Source organism: Ranitomeya variabilis, chromosome 8 (assembly GCF_051348905.1).
Source record: "Ranitomeya variabilis isolate aRanVar5 chromosome 8, aRanVar5.hap1, whole genome shotgun sequence".
NCBI lineage: Eukaryota > Metazoa > Chordata > Amphibia > Anura > Dendrobatidae > Ranitomeya > Ranitomeya variabilis.
The window spans coordinates 11,162,071-11,185,602 of record NC_135239.1 but is presented as its reverse complement, the minus strand read 5'-3'; the positions used below and the strand labels follow the sequence as shown (position 1 = coordinate 11,185,602).

General features: G+C 47.8%; 1 protein-coding gene across 4 annotated transcripts in view; it reads right to left on the bottom strand.

The window, feature by feature from the left end:
• The window catches only part of ADGRL4 (adhesion G protein-coupled receptor L4), a 167,604-nt gene that overhangs the window by 117,070 nt on the left and 27,002 nt on the right, over window positions 1-23,532 (bottom strand). Inside the window, exons 1-2 of one of the 4 annotated variants that reach the window (XM_077277712.1) lie at window positions 7,812-8,045; window positions 7,480-7,621 (exon numbers count right to left, since the gene is read on the bottom strand). The exons of 1 other annotated variant lie outside the window; for it this stretch is intronic. In XM_077277712.1, the coding sequence (XP_077133827.1) occupies window positions 7,480-7,621; window positions 7,812-7,862 (193 nt within the window). In that variant the 5' untranslated portion in view covers window positions 7,863-8,045. Of the gene's footprint in view, window positions 1-7,479; window positions 7,736-7,811; window positions 8,046-23,532 lie in introns of those variants that run through there. 2 more of the 4 variants (XM_077277713.1, XM_077277711.1) reach the window with 2 other exon arrangements.

Below are 23,532 nucleotides of genomic sequence, written 5' to 3'. Positions count from 1 at the left end.
ATCCTGTGTTATCTACTGTATATAGAGGTGATATCAGTCACTGTACAGGAGGAGGAGGTGAGCTGTGACATCATCTATTGTGAATGGTGGATCCTGTGTTATCTACTGTATATAGAGATGTTATCAGTCATTGTACAGGAGGAGGAGGTGAGTTGTGATATCACCTATTGTGAATGGTGGATCCTGTGTTATCTACTGTATATAGAGGTGTTACCAATCATTGTACAGGAGGAGGAGGTGAGCTGTGACATCACCTATTGTGAATGGTGGATCCTGTGTTATCTACTGTATATAGAGATGTTATCAGTCATTGTACAGGAGGAGGAGGTGAGCTGTGACATCACCTATTGTGAATGGTGGATCCTGTGTTATCAGCTGTATATAGAGGTGTTATTATACATGGTAATCCTGAATATGATGACAATGAAACTGCTGAAAAATCTTCCTTAAAGTACAAGTTTGGGTGTAAAAATCCCTTCATGTGAGAATGACAAGATTACTCATTTTGATTTTCAAGTATATCAAAAAATAAAACATGGTAAATATATTCATATAAAATAAATGTAGCACAAAGGCCTGATATAAACAATATTTATTTTTTGATGAAATGTATCCAGTGATTGTTGTGTTTTTTATTTTGTAGAATTCTCTCCCTTTAGATTTTTTCTGTTCCCGGACAATCCCTTTAGGGTCTCCCCCCCCATGTTAATGTTACATTCCTCTTTGGATGTTTCCATGGATGGATATTATTTTCCTAATGAGTCCTGAGATTCATTATTAGGGCGGCCGCTTCCTCTGAAGTCATTAATGTTGTTGCCGCAGCAGAAATCCAGAACATCTGTGGACTTTTATGTGTGCTGTATATCAGGGGTGTCAGACCACATTTCAGCTGTTTCTACCTGTGTCTGCAAATAAGAAGCATTTCCGATTCTGCATTGTTTGAGGATTTTAATTTATTTTTTTTTTAAATTCTGGTTGAAGAAGAATCTGCAAAAAGAAATCATTTCATTTTTTTTTTGTTAATGGTAATATTTTGTAATTTGCTAAAAGACTTAAAAGGTTTTTCCCAGAGAGACGATGATATGAGCCAGAGCCCCATAGGAAACGGTCGAATGGCCGCCCTCCCAGCTCATCAGTGCCCGGTTCTCCTGTGTGCTGCCCACTATGCTTTTCCACCCACCCCGGGACGTCGCTGCTGGGGGTCCTACAGTGCTCTGCGCTCTGACACCGCACTCCATAACCAACATTTATCACCATCTACAGCATAAGTGATATATAAGAGCCAGAGCCCCATAGGAAACGGTCGAATGGCCGCCCTCCCAGCTCATCAGTGCCCGGTTCTCCTGTGTGCCGCCCACTATGCTTTTCCACCCACCCCGGGACGTCGCTGCTGGGGGTCCTACCGTGCTCTGCGCTCTGACACCGCACTCCATAGCTCTTCCCCTGCGTTACTCCATAACCAACATTTATCATCCATCTATGATACATGTATGATCTCTGGGGTCCCACAACACGACCCCGTTCACTTGTGTTATGCTGTGACGTAGCGGTGCCGTAGCGTACAGCCGCCTTTTACCCCGCAACCTGTGATGCTCATATAGTCATCTTTTTCCTGCTGCCTTAAAGTCACAGGAGCAGTGAGCACCCAAAGTCTGGGAAGAAGACTGATAGAGGAATAATATATCGGGATTGCAGGTTAAGGGGAACAATAAGACCTCCAGTAATGCAGATATAGAGAGGGGGCTTCATGCACGACACAGGCATCGATCCGGTGATCGAGCCGGAGAGCATTCACTCAGAACTGTGCCTCTTCGGAAAAACAAACCCGCACTCCAAGCTGCCGATCCCTTGGCTCCATCACCATGAATGCCATCGGCAAGGCCCACCATTAACCCTAACCTCAATACTCTTTGACGAGTACTCCCATCATCCCAGAGCTCGTTAGCATCAGTTGTAATGTTCCCCAATGGGCAGCAGTTGCAGTGCCCCCACAATGCTATCTACAGCCCCCCGGCATCAGCACTGGACACAATGCCACCTATGGCAGCCTTGCCGCAGTGCTCCCTGTGCTCACGTGTCAGGTCAGATAGTAACAGTAGGGTGTTATATATATGTATCCACTAGAGGGCGACCATTTCTTGCTCCTGTGATCATTTCTTCACCCCTCACATGAGAAGATTTTTTGCAATTCTGGATTTTATGCAACTTTAAAAACGCAAAAAAAAAAAAATCAGCAATCTGCAGTACTGAACGTGATGCCGGCTTCAGTCTAGCGGTTGATTTGGCCGATTATGAAAACCACACAAACAGCTATTACTCATCAGGAAACAGATCCCACGTGTTAGAACATAAATTCCACAAGTAAATTAATTACTCCACGTCCAACACCTCATAAACTATAATCTGATTATGAGAGCAAACAGGCCGTTACTGGAGATTTATAGAGAACGAGAAGGAGCCAGATCTAATGGCCATCATCTGGAATCAGCAAAACGGCTGAATGACTGACATCTGCATTAACCCATTAGAGGAGGGGAAGGAGGACCGCTCACGCACCAGAAATATCTACTTTTCTACCTGGTGTAAACGCCGCCGTTCTCCTGAATCCGGAGATGGTTTCCTTTTCTTCCTGCTCCTCTCTGTTCCTGAGATACGGCCTCTTCTTCCCTGTATATAGATCCAGTTTTGTTATCCAAGTGGGTGTGGTCTCTGTAGGCATCTACTTGAGGACATCGCCTAATTGACTAATAAGAATAGCTTTACAGATAGGGGAAGAAGGGGCCATATCTCAGGGACAGAGAGGAGCAGGAAGAAAAGCAAAACATTGCCAGATTCAGGAGGACAGCCGCATTTACACCAGGTAAGAAAAAAACAAATTTATGGCGAGTGACCGGTTCTACTTAATTGGCCATCAGAGGCCAATGTAGACGAATCCTCCACTGCTGCAGGCTGCTTGTGCCTCCTGGAAGTGATACATGGACCATACTGGGAAGTGCTACAAAACTAGGAAAGATGGAGCCATAGTGGACCAAAGACGGGTGGGATGATCACCTATTTTTAGGATATTGGATGGTAAGTAGTCTGACATTGAGCACCAGGAATGGACACATCAGTAGTGCAGCTGCACAGGGACCCAAGTTGTCAGGGGGTCCACGTCCATCTCAAAAGCAACAGCTTCTGCCACACTCACATTATTGTACTGTAAAGGGTCCATACATTGTTCTACCATGTCCATGGTGGCCTTCTTGCGTCTGTCCCCGCCCCTGAGGAGCACCTTCATAAATCATTGCATGGAGCTGGTACAGCACAGCTCCGTACACTGTGCAGTGGTCATTCTTGGTACTGCAACACAGATCACATTAAGGAGCGGAGCTGCAGTACAGAAAACGGTCTCTACACAATGTACAGAGCTGAGCTGTTCCCACTCTCTATGCTTCTTACATCCGTCCTCTGTGGGCGCTGTAAATCATAGGGAAAACTGAGTGCCGGACCCCCACCTGTCTGATTGGACATCAATATTTAAGTTTTAGACAACCCCTTTAAATTTAAAGAGGTTTTGTGACTGCAAATTATATCCACCCACGGAAATTCCATAATGCAGGAATCCCTATTGTGGTCGTGCATTGCGCACAAATAGTGACAACTGGTCACAGATGGTTCCTTTGGTCGTAGTTTTTCCTTTTTATTATTATTATTATTATTTATTTCTATAGCACCGTTAATTCCATGGTGCTGTACATGAGAGGGGTTACATACAGAGTTATAGATATCGTTTACAGTAATCTAACAATGACAGACTGATACAGAGGGGAGAGGACCCTGCCCTTGCGGACTTACATTCTTTCCATGGATCACGATGCCTCCATAGATCCACAATGAGAAATGTCAGGTTTCTGTATCTGGAGACGACTTCCTAAAACATGAAATTAATTTGCCTTATAGAGGGGCAGTGGTTTTTGTTTGTTTTTTGTTGTTTTTTTAGGTCGATGTGCGGTTTTAATCTGCGGAGCGGCAGAGATTTACGGAGTGGCAGCACTGTCTGGCCCAGAATTTATCACCCGATTTACTGGTTTATGATACTTTGTCTAAGCTCAAGGAGTTAGCGTAAAAATCACAATGGGAGGAAGGCATGCATAATTAATGAGCTGTTTACAGGAAAGTGGTGCGAGCGCCTCGTCAGGAGGGAATCATTCCGCTGTTATTCCGCAGATGTACTAAAAGATGAGAAATGCCCGAGCTCAGAGCCGCAATATGCAAATACTAAGAAAGGGGACGATAATGACAGCAAAGTCCAAGGAATCAGCCCCAAAATACACGATTAAAGGGCAATCAGGTTATGGAGTTAGAGGGAAGTTCAGAGTCACTGGGTTTTACTCCAAATATACAAACTGTCTGTCTGTTCCTTCACTTTTTTAACTTCTGGCAGAATTTTTTTCATGACTTTTTAAATCTGTCACAAAATCATCTGGAAAGCTGAACTGCGCCCCTCAGATCTGCCCGGATTACACATGATGAATAGTGCACAAAATTATGAATACACACATACACCTAGCATCGGACTGGGGAGCCAAGGGCCCACCGGTACCCAACTCCAGGGCCCACCAATAAACCAACTCCAGGGCCCATCGGTAACCAACTGCTGGGCCCACCAATAAACCAACTCCAGGGCCCACCGGTTACCAACTGCTGGGCCCACCAATAAACCAACTCCAGGGCCCACCAGTAACCAACTCTTGGGCACCATCGGTAACAAACTCTAGGGCCCACCAATAACCAACTCCAACTCCAGGGCCCTCCAGTAGCCAGCTCTAGGGCCCTCTGGTAACCAACTCTTGGGCACCATCGGTAACAAACTCTAGGGCCCACCAATAACCAACTCTAGCGGCCACCAGTAACCAACTCCAGGGTCCCAATTTTCAGCTACATACAAATGAGACATTATCCTCAATCACAAATATATCTAACAATGAACTGGGAAGATTAGTAAATGAATATGATGCCGCCTTTGTCTGTACATAATGATTCATGTACATAGTGACCAGTGCTGCTCATATAAGAGGGTGATGGCCCACCAGAGGATTCTCCTGTTATCCTGTGGGCCAGTCCAAGCCTGAAGACACTAAACTATATAGAGAGGTGCAAACTGGCTCTAGGGAAGAGGCCAACAGCACAAAGCACAAATCCGCAAGTTCTATGAACCCGGAAATGGTAACAATGAAAAATTACATAATAAACTTTTTGCTCAAAGAAAAAGCCAAGACAAATTGCAAGAAAATTGCAACATTTTTCCCCCTAAATCTCTGTTTTGAGGACGTGGAAACAATACCATCTGTGCTCAGCTACGTTCATGAATGAAGTGTACTCCGCTGCATACATGGAGTCTGCTACGCTGCATGGATGGAGTCTGCTCTGCTACATGGATGAGTCTGCTACATTACATGGATGGAGTCTGCTATGCTACATGGATGGAGTCTGCTACATTACATGGATGGAGTCTGCTACGCTACATGGATGGAGTCTGCTACGCTGCATGGATGGACTGTGCTCCGCTGCATGGATGGAGTCTGTTCTGCTGCATCGATAGAGCGTGACCTGCTGCCTGGGTGGTGTCTGCTCGCTCACAGTCACGACTTCCCTGTGTGTTCAGCATGATATCGCAGAGAACACTTGTGGGAAACTTAGTAACTTAATCTTTCTATTTTGATCTAAACACAATCTACTTCTTTCTATGAACCTTTCCTGAAGGGTAGAAAACTGTTCCACCCTTTTAGTCATCACAATGACAATGAATGTGCGCAGACTGAGCCAACACGTGTCACCCTCCATAATGCGGCGGTTCAGTAGATGACGTACCCCTGATGACGTACATGTAATGCACAAACCACACACACACACACACACACACACATATATAAATATTTATATATACACCCTCCAAAAATCACGCTCCAATCAATAAACTATGAGGTATAGCTGCATGCTGCGCTGCTGTCTTTTCATAGGTTTGTGCACTATATGGCGGTCCAACAAGGCAGTGTGGCCTCCTTCAGTGGTAACAGAACCATAGAGTTAACCCCTAGATTGTTGAAAAAACCTTGACTGAAGATTTGCTCCTCTCTAGTGGACACATTAGTAGCCGCAGCCACCACTAGAGGGCGCTACTTACATCCAGTGCCAGCTCCCCCTAGTGGTGGCTGCAGGTGACCCGGAAGTTGTATTTACCTAGATGTCACCAGGGGATTGGTCCTCGGTATTAGAACTGCTGTAAAGTTATTAAGGAATTACTCAGCACAGATTCTTCTTTTTACCTATAACTGATACTATGATCTTCTGGACGACCTTTGTTTGGCAAGATGAATATCATCTAATCGCTCTGTGTCCTGTACAATAAATGCGTCCGCTCTTCTGTAATCACCAGGTGAAGCCAATGAAGCAATTACATCATGTTAGAGAATTAAAGATCTGCATCTGAAAAGTGGAGAAACTTTACCTTCCTGCCCCCGGAACCAAAATGAGTGAAAAGGACGCGGCGCTAAATAGGAAACCCTGAGCTTCCTCCGGGCGGCAGAACTTCACCACCCCAAGACTGAAGAGAAGAAAACAAGATTCAGCCACGAAAGACTAAGAACTTTCACCAAATTTGACCTAAATGGAAAGTTCTAGTCATATATTGTCGGTAACCCCTCGTGTGCCAGATACGATTTAATAAAATGTATCTAGATAAATCTTAGACAATAAACCATCTCTGAAGGGTAAAAGAGAAGGAGAACACTATCGGGCACAGTGCAAACTCTATACAGGGTGGTGCCAGGCGTCGTTGGAGGTTTTACGCCCCCCAGTAGCCGAGGCAGGACCTCCCTCACTAATGGTGAAAATTGTGTCTAGTAGCAGAAAACGTGTCTTCAGTGGTAAATCTATGGCGGGTGCAGAGGTACAAGTGGAGCAGGATCTAACAAGCCTGCAAGGTGGCCACACAGACTGAATCTTATGCCGGATGTCAGAGCAAGGTGCAGTCTTCTTCTGGTCTACAAGTGTAGTGCTAGCCCTCATCATTCTCACCAGGAAAGATCTTCTGCAGCAGCCCACCAAAGTCTCTGACATATACCTGTGACTATGGTGCCTTGTTTCACATCGCTCCCAGATGATTGTACTGGGGCAGGGTCCACCATTAATGCCCTTCTCAGCGTAAATGCTCCATAAGGGTACGTTCACACAGGACTTTTTTGCTGCTTTTTTTTATGCTAATTTTCAGCTGCTTATAGGTGCGTTTTTGGTGCGTTTTTTGGTGCGTTTTTTCATGCGTTTTTTTGTGGTATATGGTGAATCAAACATGTTTGATGACTACACCAAAGACACTCAGTTAGTACTCAAGCACGCTCACATAACACGTTATCAGAGCACGTTCACATCACTAGTATTTACCTACTACCTGGTCATTTAATTTGTTAGAAAAGGACATATGTTAAGTTTTTTATTTACCAATCTCCCAGTGGAGCTTAGCATCGCCTTCATCCCAGCGGGGGAACAATTTACGGCAGATTACATGCCATGCATCGGCCTTTTTTTGACGATCACTGTAGTTTGGGCAAGCTAAATCCCAAATTACAGGCATTGTTTCCACCTTGCAAAAATAAATGAAAAAGTAATTACCAAATGCAAGATGAAATGAAGCCAACATTCATGACAAGGAAGATACAGACATACACATGCAGAACACATGAACATGTACATAACAGCACATGAGCATCGCAAAGTGTACCACTGCAAACAATCGGATAGATAGATATATCACAAATTAATCAAAATATTACCTCCATGATTAGTTGGGAAACATTAATGCCCATCCTCCTATACCAAGACATGGCTAACACCTCACTACCAGAAACTCCCTCACAATAGATCACAATCAGGACACCTCACAATGGCTCTTCACACCTCACAATGGCTCTTCACACCTCACTACCAGGAACTCCCTCACAATAGATCACAATCAGGACACCTCACAATGGCTCTTCACACCTCACAATGGCTCTTCACACCTCACTAACCACACCCCTAAGTTCTTGGCTGTGAGATCCCTTCCTGCTGGCCATGATTTTCTGCACAAAAAAAGCTGCAAATAATGCTACATGCGTTTTTTCAGCGTTTTTGCAGCGTTTTTTTCATCACCCATTCAAGTCAATGGGTGAAAAAACGCTGCAAAAACGCAGCAAAAACGCTGAAAGAAGTGACATGCCCTATGTCCAAAAAAAGCAGCAAAGCAGAAAAAACTGATCAAACAAAAAACCAACGTGTGTGCATGAGATTTCTGAAATCTCATAGGCTTTACTGGTACTGTAAAAAGCAGCTGAAAATTAGCATAAAAAAAAGCAGCAAAAAAAAGCAGCAAAAAAGTCCTGTGTGAACGTACCCTAATAGTGCTCAAGAGATCCCACCTAGAGCACATCTCTGGGTGTCCTGTGCTCTCCTCTCCACTTCTCCAGTAGTCACAGCAGGAACTCACACAGTCACAGCTACACAAAAGTCACAGCAAGACCTGTCTACATGCCTCCTAGTCATCATAAAAGCCAGAAGCCTTCCCCATTGATTGCAGCAGGCCTTATTCCAGAGAAATCCATGTTTTTCTTACATGTAAATGAGCTGTTAAGATCTATGGGGAGGACATAGATCTCCCTGAGTCTCCACCTTCAGAACGTATTGTAAATGAAAGGCGGAGTTACCAGTGGGAGACATAGATCAGACTTTCAGTCATTTTAGGGGGCATGCTAATTTCTAATAAAAAGTTATGAGATATTAAAGGGTTGTCCACCTGTAGGATCATTTCTTTTATATTTAAATTAATGTATTTGAGGCTAAAACTAATTTTTACCATTGAGTTCAATTAAAACTATAGATCTGTTTCGCTTTTACAACCTCAATTTTAACGTGGTCTGTGGTCATAAATCAATTCTGAAAAAGAGAGATGAAAAAAGTGACACTCCCCATCTGACTGCCATAGAGAGCTTGCTGATGGATTCTCAGTCACCTCATTCTACATAGAAGCCAAACATTGCAAAAATCCCAAAAACCCAATTCCAGAAAGAACTTTTAGCAAAAAAAAAAAAAGCAAGAATAGTCACACAAGCCTTTTAATAGCAGCTTTGTAACAATCACCATGAAATCCTCGGTGATACATAGTAATAAAAAGGATTCTATAATTTATAATGTATCAATTCAGAAATCTGCTGTTGTTTTTTGCTTATTGTTGTAAGGCGGAGAGCGGTTTATGAGTAATGACCGCCATCACCGCGGCAAATTAACCATTCCTCAAAAACAAGGGGTGTCTGAGGCGAGGAAGAAACTGACAGGTTTCCTTAACTAGAGCATTAAGAGAGCGCCTCGTGAAATCCTGACGGTAGTAATGAGTTTTTAATTGCCGCACCAGAACACATTCCATCATTACATAAGAACAGAGATTATTCAGACTTCCTGTTCTGGAGGAGAGAAAATTGTTACTTTGCTCCGGAGCAATTGATTACAGCCGTGATTTGCAGGGAAAGAAAAACATCGCCTTAAATGGCTCTGCTGTCACTTACACCCCGCTAGATACATCGCCAGATATTTCAATTAATGCGCCCGGAATCTATTCCTTATCGCTGTCAACACACAAACTATAAATTTAATTTTCAAAATCGTAATCTTTAAATTAAATCTTAAAACCTAGCAAAAAATAAAAAGGTAAGAAAGCTCGGCGGCTGCGGAGAAGCGTATATTCTCTATGCAGAAGGTAATGTGCGGTGAGATACTAATCAGGCCACAAATGAGATCTTTTTCCGGGCAGAGGTTTCGCAGATCCATTTCTTTTTAATGTACTTCAGTAAAAAGGCCGGCAGGACGGGGGAGGGGGAAGCGCTTTAGTTACGGATCGTGAACTTGGAGCGTGAGCGCCGCGAGTTTGGTAAATAATTAAGAGATGTAAAGGGAATTAGGTGTCACCGGGTGATCGTTAAATCCTGGGTTATTCTGACCGTCCAATCGGAACATAAGACTTAAATAGATACATATTGCCGAGTTCTTAATATTGCTCTCCAGCTTGTTGGTCTCTGACTTTTGTAAAACTACAACTTCCAGCAAGTCCTGAAAGCTTGTAGGGCATAAGAGGTCAATGTCAATGGGTTGCGACAAGGAAGGGGTTACATGGCTGGGCTAGAGGTAGGAAATGGGTCTCTTGGGTAATAAAGTGTTAATGTCAAGATCCCTAATGATCAAGGGGTAGGGCAGTAAGCAGGGGTGTAAAACCAACAGGTGCAGGGGTTGTCCTGGAGCCTAGGGGGCCCTAAAAGTCCCTTTGGCCTATAGAAAAAGACTATTGGTATTCAAGAATTAAAATATTTGGGGGCCCCGTTGGAGCTTTCGCATCGGGGCCCATGAGTTTGAAGTTACGCCACTGGTAGTAAGGGGTTAATGACAGCATCCCTGTGCTCTGGAGCAATAATGGCAGCATCCCTGGTGTCCTAGGGGAGACAAGAGTTACATTCAGCATCCCAGGTTTTCTAAAGCAGTAAGGGGTTAATATTAGCATCTTTGATGGCCTAGGGCAGTAAGGGGTTAATATCCACAACCTGTGGTCTAGAGGAGGGGCAAATCTCAGAATCCCACTAGGTGGGTGTTAGGGGGTTAAAGTCTCAGTCCCTGCTGGTCTAGCCAAGGATTTCAGCATCTCTGGTGTCCAAGAGTAGAAGGGGTTAATCCCAGCATCCCAGCTGGTTTACAGCAGTAAGGGGTTAACATGAGCCAAGTGCAGCTCAGGACAATAAGGAGTTAACGTTCACGTCCCTGGTGTCCTAGGGTGGCAGTGACTCCACATCCCAGGTTGTCCAGGGCAGGAAATGTGGAATAAGTGAATGAAAAGCGAAAAGTTGCAACATGTTTTGTTGTTACAATAAATAAGTCTTCTTTGCATAACGCACAGAATCGCGTCTGTGGCTCCCCAGATACCGCTCAGCCTGCTGGGAGTAGTAGTGCCACAATCCGTGAAGAGCGAGACGTGGTACGCGGCTGCTCGATACAATGCTGAGGTCTCAGATATAGAACTTTCCTGTGGGAAGATTCACATTTATTTCTGATATTTTAATTACTTCCAACCACTGAGACAGAAAAGTGCAGTAACAACTGGAAAAAAGTCAAGAACTTCAGGAATAGCGCGCGGCTGTCAGCCAAGGAGGCAGAACATGCAAGTGGCATCAAACCCGGCTGATGGCAGCGGCCGCTACTGTGTTTTCTAAGTTTAGTGTCTGTCTAATCCATGGGGGAAACTTCCCACTAACAATGCCAGACGCTCATGGAAAAACCTCTCCGCATTCAAAGACTTCTCTGTAACTTGTCAGAAGTTTCTATTCCCGGAGATTCGCCTGAGTGCAGCAGCAGCAGCATCACAATATGATGGGAAAAGCTCCAGAAATACAAATCAATCCTCCGCACCGTCCGGCAAACCTGGCCAGAAAGGGGGAAATGCCAGCACGACCCGGGGTCCACGGACCAGAGGGTTACAGGACTGTACTACTGGAGACAATGTAAAGAGATCCTCGTCCATACGGCATTTTATTTCATTTTCGTTATTTTATGTGTTTTTTGTTATGACAACAGCCTAAAAAAGCGTAAAAAACACCAACAAAACACCTTGAACAAAAATACATTTCATAATTCAGTAGAAAGATTTACATCTGACCAGAATGATTCCGACAAAGCAAAAATAATGTTAAGAACACCATAAACCATGAAGAATCTTCCATAAAACATCATGTGGGTTTTTGCACACAACATATTTTTCAGGCAGAATCATTCTGAACAAGCACTGCAAACAGTGAACACAGTGTAACACAGGGCACAGCGACCGTTGGCACATTGTTACATTGCTGTGGTACGTTGGCAGACAATGTATCAGCAATGTAACATAACAATTAACACAGCAACGTATCACAGCGATGTAACAATGTGCCAACATATCACAGCAATATAACACAGCAATGTAACACAACAATGTAACAATGTGCCAACGTATCACAGCAATATAATACAGCAATGTTACACAGCAATGTACCAACGTATCACAGCAACGTAACACAGCAACGTAACACAGCAATGTAACAACGTGCCAAAGTATCACAGCAATATAACACAGCAATGTAACAACGTGCCAACGTATCACAGCAACGTAACACAACAATGTAACAATAATGTAACACAGCAACGTAACAACGTGCCTTTGTGCACCTTCAGTCTTATGTCACGTCTTATAATCGGTTCAGAGTTTGGAAACCATGAAGCAGACAGAAGAATAACTGGTTTATTGAATAAGTCTGGTCGTCTACAGCTGGGAGGCTGCCTGTTTTCTATATTTGAAACTATAGAGTAAAAGATGCCGGCGGCAGCGCTGCTGCAAGAGTGACGGCGAAGCAGTCCACGAAACCGCTGTGGGAAAGCAGTTTACAAAAGTGGTTTTGGCTGGGAAAATGCAGCATGTGCACTGTCGTATAAAAGACGCAATGTGTAAATAATCAGAATACAGAGTCCTGTGTGCGCACATGAAGAATAACACTATTTCTGGCCATTATGTGACGTTTCCTGCCTTCTCACAAGTTTTCCCCTCTGCAGGGTTCACCTGTAATTTACAATCCTCTGCTGGGAGAGGAGCTGCAGTGATTTCTCCCATAGACAGCACAGACAGGTTACTGCTCTTCATTCACTCTGTAGCTAAGAGCGATGAGCTGCAGCAACATGGAGGACATTAACAGCAGAGCTGAGCTGCGCGGATCTGAATCAAGCTCTGATGTGGATAAAACGCTTTACAAAGCTCTGCAGCAGGGATTTGTCTTCCTCTCTGCTCCCTTCTCTGCTCCATCTCCTCCTCCCCCACTCCATGGAGAATAATGAACTCCGCCACATGGCACCTGTCATCTCCCTCCTCTGAGCAAGAAGGACTTGAGCTGCTCTTTTATGATGGATGATGAGTTCAGGAGGGGAAGACGGCTGATTTCTTCCATAAGATACATTACAAAGCTTCTTATATTTGCCTGCTCTATTAATCTATGCAAAGTTTGCTGAAAATACAGTTCCCTTTGAAAAATTGTAAAAATAGCCAAAAATTACATTTTTAATAGGAAAAATTCTAGAGTGTGAAAAAATGCCATGGCCAAATCCAAAAAATCTGCTGAAAAAGTACCATGAACAGAAAGAAAAAAGTGCAAAGAAAAATACCAGAAATAAGCAAAAATAAATAAATAAAGGAATGCTTTCTCCTAGATATGCTAATCATGAAAACACTCAAAGTGTTAAATAAATAGACACATATAATAGATAGATACATGGATATTCCGTTGGACGTGCTGTGATTGCTTCTCTAATCTCATCGCCTCATCGTGTCTCGGCCTCTGGACTTTCCGCGCTCCTTCTTGGATGACTGAATCAGCCGCTGGTCCGGATTGTGCGCTCTCCGATTGTGCAGTTGGTGGCAGTTTTGCCTTTGCAGCATCAGAGGAGCGCAGTTGCACTGAATTTGGCCAGATCCAGAGGTCCGTTCAACTTCAGATGATCAGCGCTTACAAGATCTACTGGAAAGAGCTTGTAGGATCTGCACATGTTCGGCCACCGCTGATAGACGGCAGAGGTGGCCGGCACTCTAGGCAATAGGCAGTAGACAACATAATAGGTGAGGCCTCAGTTTCTTGAGAATGAAAAAGAATTTTAATGAGAAGTAAATTGCAAAGTTTCTTGTTTTTACAAACACTTTCAATGTTATCCAGCGAAGAGCACGAGAATAACCCTACAGGATAGATTTTAGACACAGTGCATGCTCTAATTGACTGCAGAGAGATTTGCAGATTTCTTGTGTTATTAAGCTCTAATCAAACCCCCCCATGGCCCCCCCCCCAAAAAAAAAAAACCTGGAGAAAAAAAAAATCTAATTTCCTGGAAGGTGCGATGTTGATCAGTACAGAGAGACGTTTCTGTTCTGCCCTCGTCACATTATGAAATATTCTTCTCTAATTATTCCATTAGGACTCAGGTTCTCCTCTGATCCAGAGACACAAATTACATAAAGAACATATCTATATATCTATATATACACATCCAAAATTCACTGAAAAGAAAACTAATTCATGCACAACTCTAAAGATTCTTTCAGCAACTTGCTCAATTGCAAATAGGCATAAAAAACAAAACAGCAAAAAAAACACAGTAAATGATGTGAGGAGAAGTTGGAAATCAGCCTGATGGAAGAGTCAGTCGGCTGTGTAACTCGGAAGAGGTCATCACTAGTGTTGAGCATTCCGATACCGCAAGTATCGGGTATCGGCCGATACTTGCGGTATCGGAATTCCGATACCGGGATTCCGATACTTGCCGCGTATCGGATACCGGAATCGGAAGTTCCCAGATTCAAAATTCCGAAATTCAGCCAATGAGAATGATTCCAAGTGTGGGCACATCCTGTTTAGCATGGAGGGCATGAAACTACTGGCAAGGCTGTGATTGGCTGCTGAAATGATGTCATGATGCAGTTTAAAAGTCGCTGGCGCTATTTTGCGATCACTCTGCTGTGAATTCAGTTAGTGACAGGACGCTGTTTGCTGACTGAGGGACAGTTTAGAGATAGCGATTTGCTTCTTTGTGCTTTCCAAAGGCTAATTTAGCAACCGCTGTGTTCACCTACTATTCACCTTGCTTTTGCCTTGTAGCGCTGTTTTCACAGCGATCTGCAAGGTCTGTGTGTGTGTGTGTGTGAGTGCAGCCCACTCTCTAGTCTGAGTGCAGCCACATAGGCCATCCATAGCTGGTTGTATTCAGTTCAGGGAGGGTGGTTCATTGCCTCATACTGTTCTTTTTTTTTTTTTTTTTTCAAGTAGTGTAGTCTGCTGCTAATTTATTCAAAAAAATCCTATTAGTGTCTTTCCACCCGTCTCCAGCTAATTTGTGGAAAAACACTACATAGGATAAAGTAGAGGAGGGTTTTTGGGCCTTGCAGCGCCGTTTACGGCTGTCTGCACGGTCTCCGTGTGACTGCAGCTCGCCCTGTAGTCTGTGAGCAGCCGTAGCCTGGTTGTCTCCAGCTCAGGGTTGTTCACTGCGTCATACCGCCAAATCAATTTTAATTTTTTTTCAAGTAGTGTAGTCTGCTGCACATTTTTTCCAAAAATTCCTATTAGTGTCTTTCCACCCGTCTCCAGCTAATTTGTGGAAAAACACTACATAGGATAAAGTAGAGGAGGGTTTTTGGGCCTTGCAGCGCCGTTTACGGCTGTCTGCACGGTCTCCGTGTGACTGCAGCTCGCCCTGTAGTCTGTGAGCAGCCGTAGCCTGGTTGTCTCCAGCTCAGGGTTGTTCACTGCGTCATACCGCCAAATCAATTTTAAATTTTTTTTCAAGTAGTGTAGTCTGCTGCTAATTAATTTAAAAAAATCCTATTAGTGTCTTTCCACCCGTCTCCAGCTAATTTGTGGAAAAACACTACATAGGATAAAGTAGAGGAGGGTTTTTGGGCCTTGCAGCGCCGTTTACGTCTGTCTGCACGGTCTCTGTGTGACTGCAGCTCTATCTGTTGTCAGTTCAGCCCCCAAAAAAGAAATAAATAATAAAGTTCACCAAACACACCAGTGACACCACTTTACATTTCTGTAGGCCACATTAGCTCATATTAAAGTCTAGTCCACACTTTAGAAAATTAGTGTTTCTTATACCTGTTAGGAGGAGTTGCTCAGGAATAAGCACACAAATCCGTTAGTACTTTTCTGCTTATCTTTATCAGTCAACCAAGATGAAGAAGGCAGTGAGTAAGGCACGTGGGCGTGGGCGTGGGCGCGGAGCAGGGAGGGGACGTGGGGATTCTGTGCCTGCTGCGGGCACCGGTGACTCATCAGCACCCACTTTCACCAGGCAACAGTCGTTCATGCGCAGCTTTGTGTCAGAGCGTCGTACACCGCTGCTGCGTGAAGAACAAATTGAAGCTGTTGTCGGATGGATGGCAGCTAATGCATCAACTTCCATTAGTGCCACATCCTCTCAGACACAGAGCACTGGAGAGCAGCCATCTGTCTCTTCACCACCTGCCAAATTGCCCAGGCAGACAGAGAGCCCAGGACAGGAGCCGTCTCTACTTCTGTTCTCTGAATCTCTTGGCTTGGAAACAGGGGGCCAGCCAAGCAGCATTGGAGAAATGGAAGAAGAGGCAGGGTGCAGTGATGCCCAACAGCTTTTTCTGTCTTCCTCTGAAGAGGCGGGTGGGCCAGTGGCTCCGGTCACCACATCGCAGGCCGCATCAGCTGATGATGACACTCAGGTGCCACTTACTGGTGCGTGCTCTGCTGCTGAGACTACCCAGGAGGAGCAGTTGGGGGCAGAGGGTAGTGTAGATGATGAGGTCCGCGACCCATCTTGGCGTGAGGGACAGGAAGGTGGTGGGAGCAGCTCTGAGGAAGAGATTCCCCGTACGGCCCAAAGAGGGAGAGGGAGGGGGAAGACCGCGGAGCCTGCAGCCTCCGCTTTGGCACCCGTTAGGAGCATGTCTCTTCCAAAAGCCAAAAAGGGCGCTCCCAAGACTTGCAGTGCCTGGTCCTTTTTTGACACAGTTGCAGATGACATTTGCTATGTCAGATGCAACGTGTGTCATCAAAAAGTCAAAAGAGGGAAAAATGTCAGCAACCTCAATACCTCCAACATGTGGAAACATGTGCGCAACAGGCACCCGGCGGAGTTAGAAAAACACACTGAAGAGGTAGGCCAACCAACAGCGGCAGCTACCACCTCTTCAGCTCGTGTTGCCTCTTCCTCTAGCTCACACGCAGCTGGTTCGGCTTCCTCCCAGGATCGCCGTGGAAGAACCTCTGGCCCTGTTGTCCAGAGACCCGCTGTAATTCCACCCGCAGCACCACTTTCCCAGTCATCCACACACTCCCAGCCCAGTCTACAGCCATCGGTAGTACAGGCATGGGAGAAAAGGCGGCCTTTCTCGTCAAACCACCCACGAGCACAGGCTCTGACTGCAGGCATTGCCAAACTGCTGTCACTGGAAATGCTGTCATTCAGGCTGGTGGAGACTGACAGCTTCCGTGACTTGATGTCATTGGCAGTCCCACAGTACAATGTGCCCAGCCGCTTTTACTTCAGCAGGCAAGCCGTCCCTGCCCTGCACAAGCATGTGGAGGGACACATAAAACACGCGCTTCTGAACGCCGTCAGTAGCAAGGTCCACCTCACCACCGATGCGTGGACCAGTCAACATGGACAGGGGCGATACCTTTCCCTCACTGCCCATTGGGTTAATGTCGTTGAGCCAGGTACAGACCGTGCGAGTGGCGCAGGACGTGTCCTGCCCACTCCAAGGATTGCAGGAATCCATTCTGTACGCATTGACTCCTCCTCTTACACCAGTTCCTCAGAATCATCGCTGCAGGAGCCGTCACAGTCCACCTCCACATGGACCCGTGATGAACGTGTACCTGTTACGACCGACATGAGCACAGCCGTGGCCAAACGTCAACAGGCCGTGTTGAAATTAATTTTTTTGGGGAATCGTAGCCACACAGCGCAGGAGCTCTGGAATGCCATCAAGCAGGAGAGCGATGTGTGGTTTGTGCCAGCGAATCTCCAGCCAGGCATGGTAGTGTGTGATAATGGCCGAAATCTGGTGGCAGCTCTGGGCCTCGGCAACCTCACTCACATCCCATGTCTGGCACATGTGCTCAATTTGGTCGTGCAGAGCTTTTTGAGGGACTATCCGGATCTTGATGCACTGCTGCACAAGGTCCGCCTAGAGTGTGCTCACTTGCGGCGTTCCAGCATGGCAAAAGCGCGCATTGCGGCTCTGCAGCGCCGACACCGCCTGCCGGAACATCGCATCATATGTGACCTACCTACCAGGTGGAATTCCACGTTACATATGTTGGAGCGGTTGTGTGAGCAGCAGCAAGCTGTAATGGAGTACCAGCTGCTTCAGGCGCAAAAAAGTCGCAGTCAGCGCCGTACAGACTTCACAACCACAGAGTGGGCCACTATGAATGACGTCTGCCAGGTTTTGCGTCCCTTTGATTATTCCACGCGGATGGCGAGTGCAGATGATGCACTAGTCAGCATGACTGTCCCCCTTATCTGCCTGCTTGAAAAATCACTGCAAGCGCTAAGGGATGATGTTGTGGAAGAGGTGGAGGATGAGGATTCACCATTTCCATCATCTTCTGGACAGTCAGCGCCACGTGGTTCCTCACAAACGCGTAGGCAGGGGACAGTTTATGAGGAGGATGAGGAGGAGTCAATGGAGGAGGAAGACGTCCGTCCAGAGGAGGGAGTTACCGAATTGTCCAGTACTCAGTGTGTACAGCGAGGGTGGGGTGATGACGAGCAGGCAGAGATCACGCCTCCAGCAGGGGACAGCGTTTCTTGGGCAGTTGGCAGTCTGCAGCACATGGTGGATTACATGCTGCAGTGCCTGAGAAACGACCGCCGCATCGCCCACATTCTCAACATGTCTGATTATTGGGTGTTCACCCTCCTCGATCCTCGCTACCGGGACAACGTAGAAAGCCTCATCACACCGTTGAACCGGGAGCGAAAAATGCGGGAGTACCAAGACACACTGGTCAATTCCATCATCTTCTCCATTCCAACTGAGAGAAGTGCTGCTAGTGCATTACAAAGCAGCTCAGTGCGTCCAGGCAGTGGAGGAGGCTCTGCACAAAGAGGGAGCAGAAGCAGTGCCTCTGCCCAAGGCAAGACCAGTATGGCCCAACTGTGGCACAGTTTTCTGTGCCCCCCACAAAAGTCTACACCATCACAGACGGCTCCAGTCAGCAGGAGGCAACGGTTCCGTCAGATGGTGACAGACTACATGTCTTGCCCTCTTGCTGTACTCCCAGACGGCTCTTCCCCTTTCAAGTTTTGGGTCTCAAAGCTGGATACATGGCCAGAGCTAAGCCAGTATGCATTGGAGGTGCTGTCTTGCCCTGCGGCCAGTGTATTATCGGAACGTGTCTTTAGTGCTGCAGGTGGTGTACTAACTGACCGTCGCATGCGACTATCCTCCGATAACGTTGACCGGCTTACTTTCCTGAAAATGAACAAGGCCTGGATCTCGCAGGAATTTGCCACTCCTCCTCCTGATTAAATAATTAGGTCACTGTATACGTTATCCAGGTCTCCTGTTGTGTTCATCTTTCTACCACCTGAACTTAAATTCCTGTGCTCCAACACCGCCAGTTGAGGCTCAGAAGTGCCGTCTGCACAGTCAAAACATACGACCCAGTGTTATTGGGTTTCAGTAACGTCAGCTGATCCCCAGCTGTGTAGCCGGCAATGTGTCATGCGACCGCCACGCTGACACAACAACTGAAATGTAAGGGAATCTGTCCCCCCCCCCAAGGCGTTTGTTACTGAAAGAGCCACCTTGTGCAGCAGTAATGCTGCACAAGGAAAAGGTAGCTATTTTTGTTTAGCTCCTTGCACACGCAGAACTTAACACTTATAAAATGTGTCCACTGATACCGTAAAACCGTCCCGGAGGTGGGACTTTCCTTCGTAATGTGACGCAGCACAGCCGTCATTCCTACCCCCACGGCGCCGCGCACCGGCTCCTCAGCGTTGTTTTATTCCGTCCCGGAGCCTGCGCTGTTATGTTATCCCGTGGCCAGGCACACTTAGCGCTGCCCGTCTTCTGGCATCATTTGGTGTCAGGATGGCTGCGCCTGTGCGGCCGCGCTGGCAGAGAGCCCGCCTCGCAGTGTCTTCTGATTTAATCCCACTGGGGGCCTGGGATCCATGGACATGCGCAGTGCATATCTGAACCTCCACCTCTCACTCATTTCCCTATGGCTTCTTCAGACTGTTCGGTGTCAGCTGGTCCCTAATAGCATGCCACGGCCGTGACACCGCACAGTCTTAAGAAGCCGTAGGGAGGGGAGTGAGAGGCGAGGATATGCACTGCGCATGGCCATGGATCCCAGGCCCCCAGTGGGATTAAATCAGAAGACACTGCGAGGCGGGCTCTCTGCCAGCGCGGCTGCACAGGCGCAGCCATCCTGACACCAAATGATGCCAGAAGACGGGCAGCGCTAAGTGTGCCTGGCCACGGGATAACATAACAGCGCAGGCTCCGGGACGGAATAAACCAACGCTGAGGAGCCGGTGCGCGGCGCCGGGGGGGTAGGAATGACGGCTGTGCTGCGTCACATTACGAAGGAAAGTCCCACCTCCGGGACGGTTTTACGGTTGCAGGGGACACATTTTATAAGTGTTTAGTTCTGTGTTTGCAAGGAGCATGATGAAAAGAGCCACCTTTTCCTTTTGCATCTTTTGTGCTGCACAAGCTGGCTCTTTCAGCTACAAACGCCTTGGGGGGGGGTTAAAGGTTCCCTTTCGACTTTCTCAGGCTTCGGCCTACATTGTGTTCCTCTGCTTTTCCACCTGTCCCTGGGCTCCAACACCGCCAGTTGCCGTCCAGAAGTGCTGTACGCACAGTCAACAGTCCCTCCTCTGTTATTGGGGTTCAGTAACGTCAGCTGTTCCCCTGCTGTGTGTGTGGCAATCCCTCCTACCTCCTCCAACCTCCTCCAACCTCCTCCTCCTCCACCTGTCCCTGGGCTCCAACACCGCCAGTTGCCGTCCAGAATTGCTGTACGCACAGTCAACAGTCCCTCCTCTGTTATTGGGGTTCAGTAACGTCAGCTGTTCCCCTGCTGTGTGTGTGGCAATCCCTCCTCCAACCTCCTCCAACCTCCTCCTCCTCCACCTGTCCCTGGGCTCCAACACCGCCAGTTGCCGTCCAGAAGTGCTGTACGCACAGTCAACAGTCCCTCCTCTGTTATTGGGGTTCAGTAACGTCAGCTGTTCCCCTGCTGTGTGTGTGGCAATCCCTTCTACCTCCTCCAACCTCCTCCAACCTCCTCCTCCTCCACCTGTCCCTGGGCTCCAACACCGCCAGTTGCCGTCCAGAAGTGCTGTACGCACAGTCAACAGTCCCTCCTCTGTTATTGGGGTTCAGTAACGTCAGCTGTTCCCCTGCTGTGTGTGTGGCAATCCCTCCTACCTCCTCCAACCTCCTCCAACCTCCTCCTCCTCCACCTGTCCCTGGGCTCCAACACCGCCAGTTGCCGTCCAGAAGTGCTGTACGCACAGTCAACAGTCCCTCCTCTGTTATTGGGGTTCAGTAACGTCAGCTGTTCCCCTGCTGTGTGTGTGGCAATCCCTCCTCCAACCTCCTCCAACCTCCTCCTCCTCCACCTGTCCCTGGGCTCCAACACCGCCAGTTGCCGTCCAGAAGTGCTGTACGCACAGTCAACAGTCCCTCCTCTGTTATTGGGGTTCAGTAACGTCAGCTGTTCCCCTGCTGTGTGTGTGGCAATCCCTCCTACCTCCTCCAACCTCCTCCAACCTCCTCCTCCTCCACCTGTCCCTGGGCTCCAACACCGCCAGTTGCCGTCCAGAAGTGCTGTACGCACAGTCAACAGTCCCTCCTCTGTTATTGGGGTTCAGTAACGTCAGCTGGTCCCCTGCTGTGTGTGTGGCAATCCCTCCTCCAACCTCCTCCAACCTCCTCCTCCTCCACCTGTCCCTGGGCTCCAACACCGCCAGTTGCCGTCCAGAAGTGCTGTACGCACAGTCAACAGTCCCTCCTCTGTTATTGGGGTTCAGTAACGTCAGCTGTTCCCCTGCTGTGTGTGTGGCAATCCCTCCTACCTCCTCCAACCTCCTCCAACCTCCTCCTCCACCTGTCCCTGGGCTCCAACACCGCCAGTTGCCGTCCAGAAGTGCTGTACGCACAGTCAACAGTCCCTCCTCTGTTATTGGGGTTCAGTAACGTCAGCTGTTCCCCTGCTGTGTGTGTGGCAATCCCTCCTACCTCCTCCAACCTCCTCCAACCTCCTCCTCCTCCACCTGTCCCTGGGCTCCAACACCGCCAGTTGCCGTCCAGAAGTGCTGTACGCACAGTCAACAGTCCCTCCTCTGTTATTGGGGTTCAGTAACGTCAGCTGTTCCCCTGCTGTGTGTGTGGCAATCCCTCCTCCAACCTCCTCCAACCTCCTCCTCCTCCACCTGTCCCTGGGCTCCAACACCGCCAGTTGCCGTCCAGAAGTGCTGTACGCACAGTCAACAGTCCCTCCTCTGTTATTGGGGTTCAGTAACGTCAGCTGTTCCCCTGCTGTGTGTGTGGCAATCCCTCCTACCTCCTCCAACCTCCTCCTCCTCCACCTGTCCCTGGGCTCCAACACCGCCAGTTGCCGTCCAGAAGTGCTGTACGCACAGTCAACAGTCCCTCCTCTGTTATTGGGGTTCAGTAACGTCAGCTGTTCCCCTGCTGTGTGTGTGGCAATCCCTCCTACCTCCTCCAACCTCCTCCTCCTCCACCTGCCCCTGGGCTCCAACACCGCCAGTTGCCGTCCAGAAGTGCTGTACGCACAGAGCCAAACACCTCGCCAATGTGTTAGTGGGGTTCAGCACCGCCAGCTGTTCCCCTGCTGTGTATACGGCAACGTGTACTGCGACCGCCACGCAGGCACAACAAGTTAAATTTAAGGGAACCTGTCCCCCCCCCCCAGGCGTTTGTTACTGAAGGAGCCACCTTGTGCAGCAGTAATGATGCAAAGGGAAAAAGTGCCTCTTTTCGTGGTGCTCCTTGCAGATGCTGAACCTAACACTTATGAAATGTGTCCCCTCACAGCGTTCAACCGTCCGGTAGATGGAACTTTCCTTTGTCATGTGACGCAGCACAGCCGTCATTTTTACCCCCTTGTCGCCGTGCGCCGCCTCCTCAGCGTTGTTTGAATCTGTCCCGGAGCCTGCGCTGTTAGGTTACCCCTTGGCCATGCACACATTTTGCGCTGCCCGTCTTCTGACATCATTTGCTGTCAGGCTGGCTGCGCCTGTGCGGGTGCGCTGTCCGAGATTCAGCCTCGCGGTGTCGTCTAATGTAATCCCACCGCGGGCCTGGGATCCGTGTCCATGCGCAGTGCATATCCTCGCCTCTCACTCCCCTCCCTACGGCTTCTTCAGACTGTTCGGTGTCAGCTGATCCCTAATAGCATGCCACGGCCGTGACACCGCACAGTCTTAAGAAGCCGTTGGGAGGGGTGTGAGAGGCGAGGATATGCACTGCGCATGGACACGGATCCCAGGCCCGCGGTGGGATTACATTAGACGACACCGCGAGGCTGAATCTCGGACAGCGCACCCGCACAGGCGCAGCCAGCCTGACAGCAAATGATGTCAGAAGACGGGCAGCGCAAAATGTGTGCATGGCCAAGGGGTAACCTAACAGCGCAGGCTCCGGGACAGATTCAAACAACGCTGAGGAGGCGGCGCACGGCGACAAGGGGGTAAAAATGACGGCTGTGCTGCGTCACATGACAAAGGAAAGTTCCACCTACCGGACGGTTGAACGCTGTGAGGGGACACATTTCATAAGTGTTAGGTTCAGCATCTGCAAGGACCATAATTAAAAGAGCTAAGTTTACCTTTTCCAGCATTAGTGCTGTACACGATGGCTCTTCCAGCTACAAACGCCTGGGG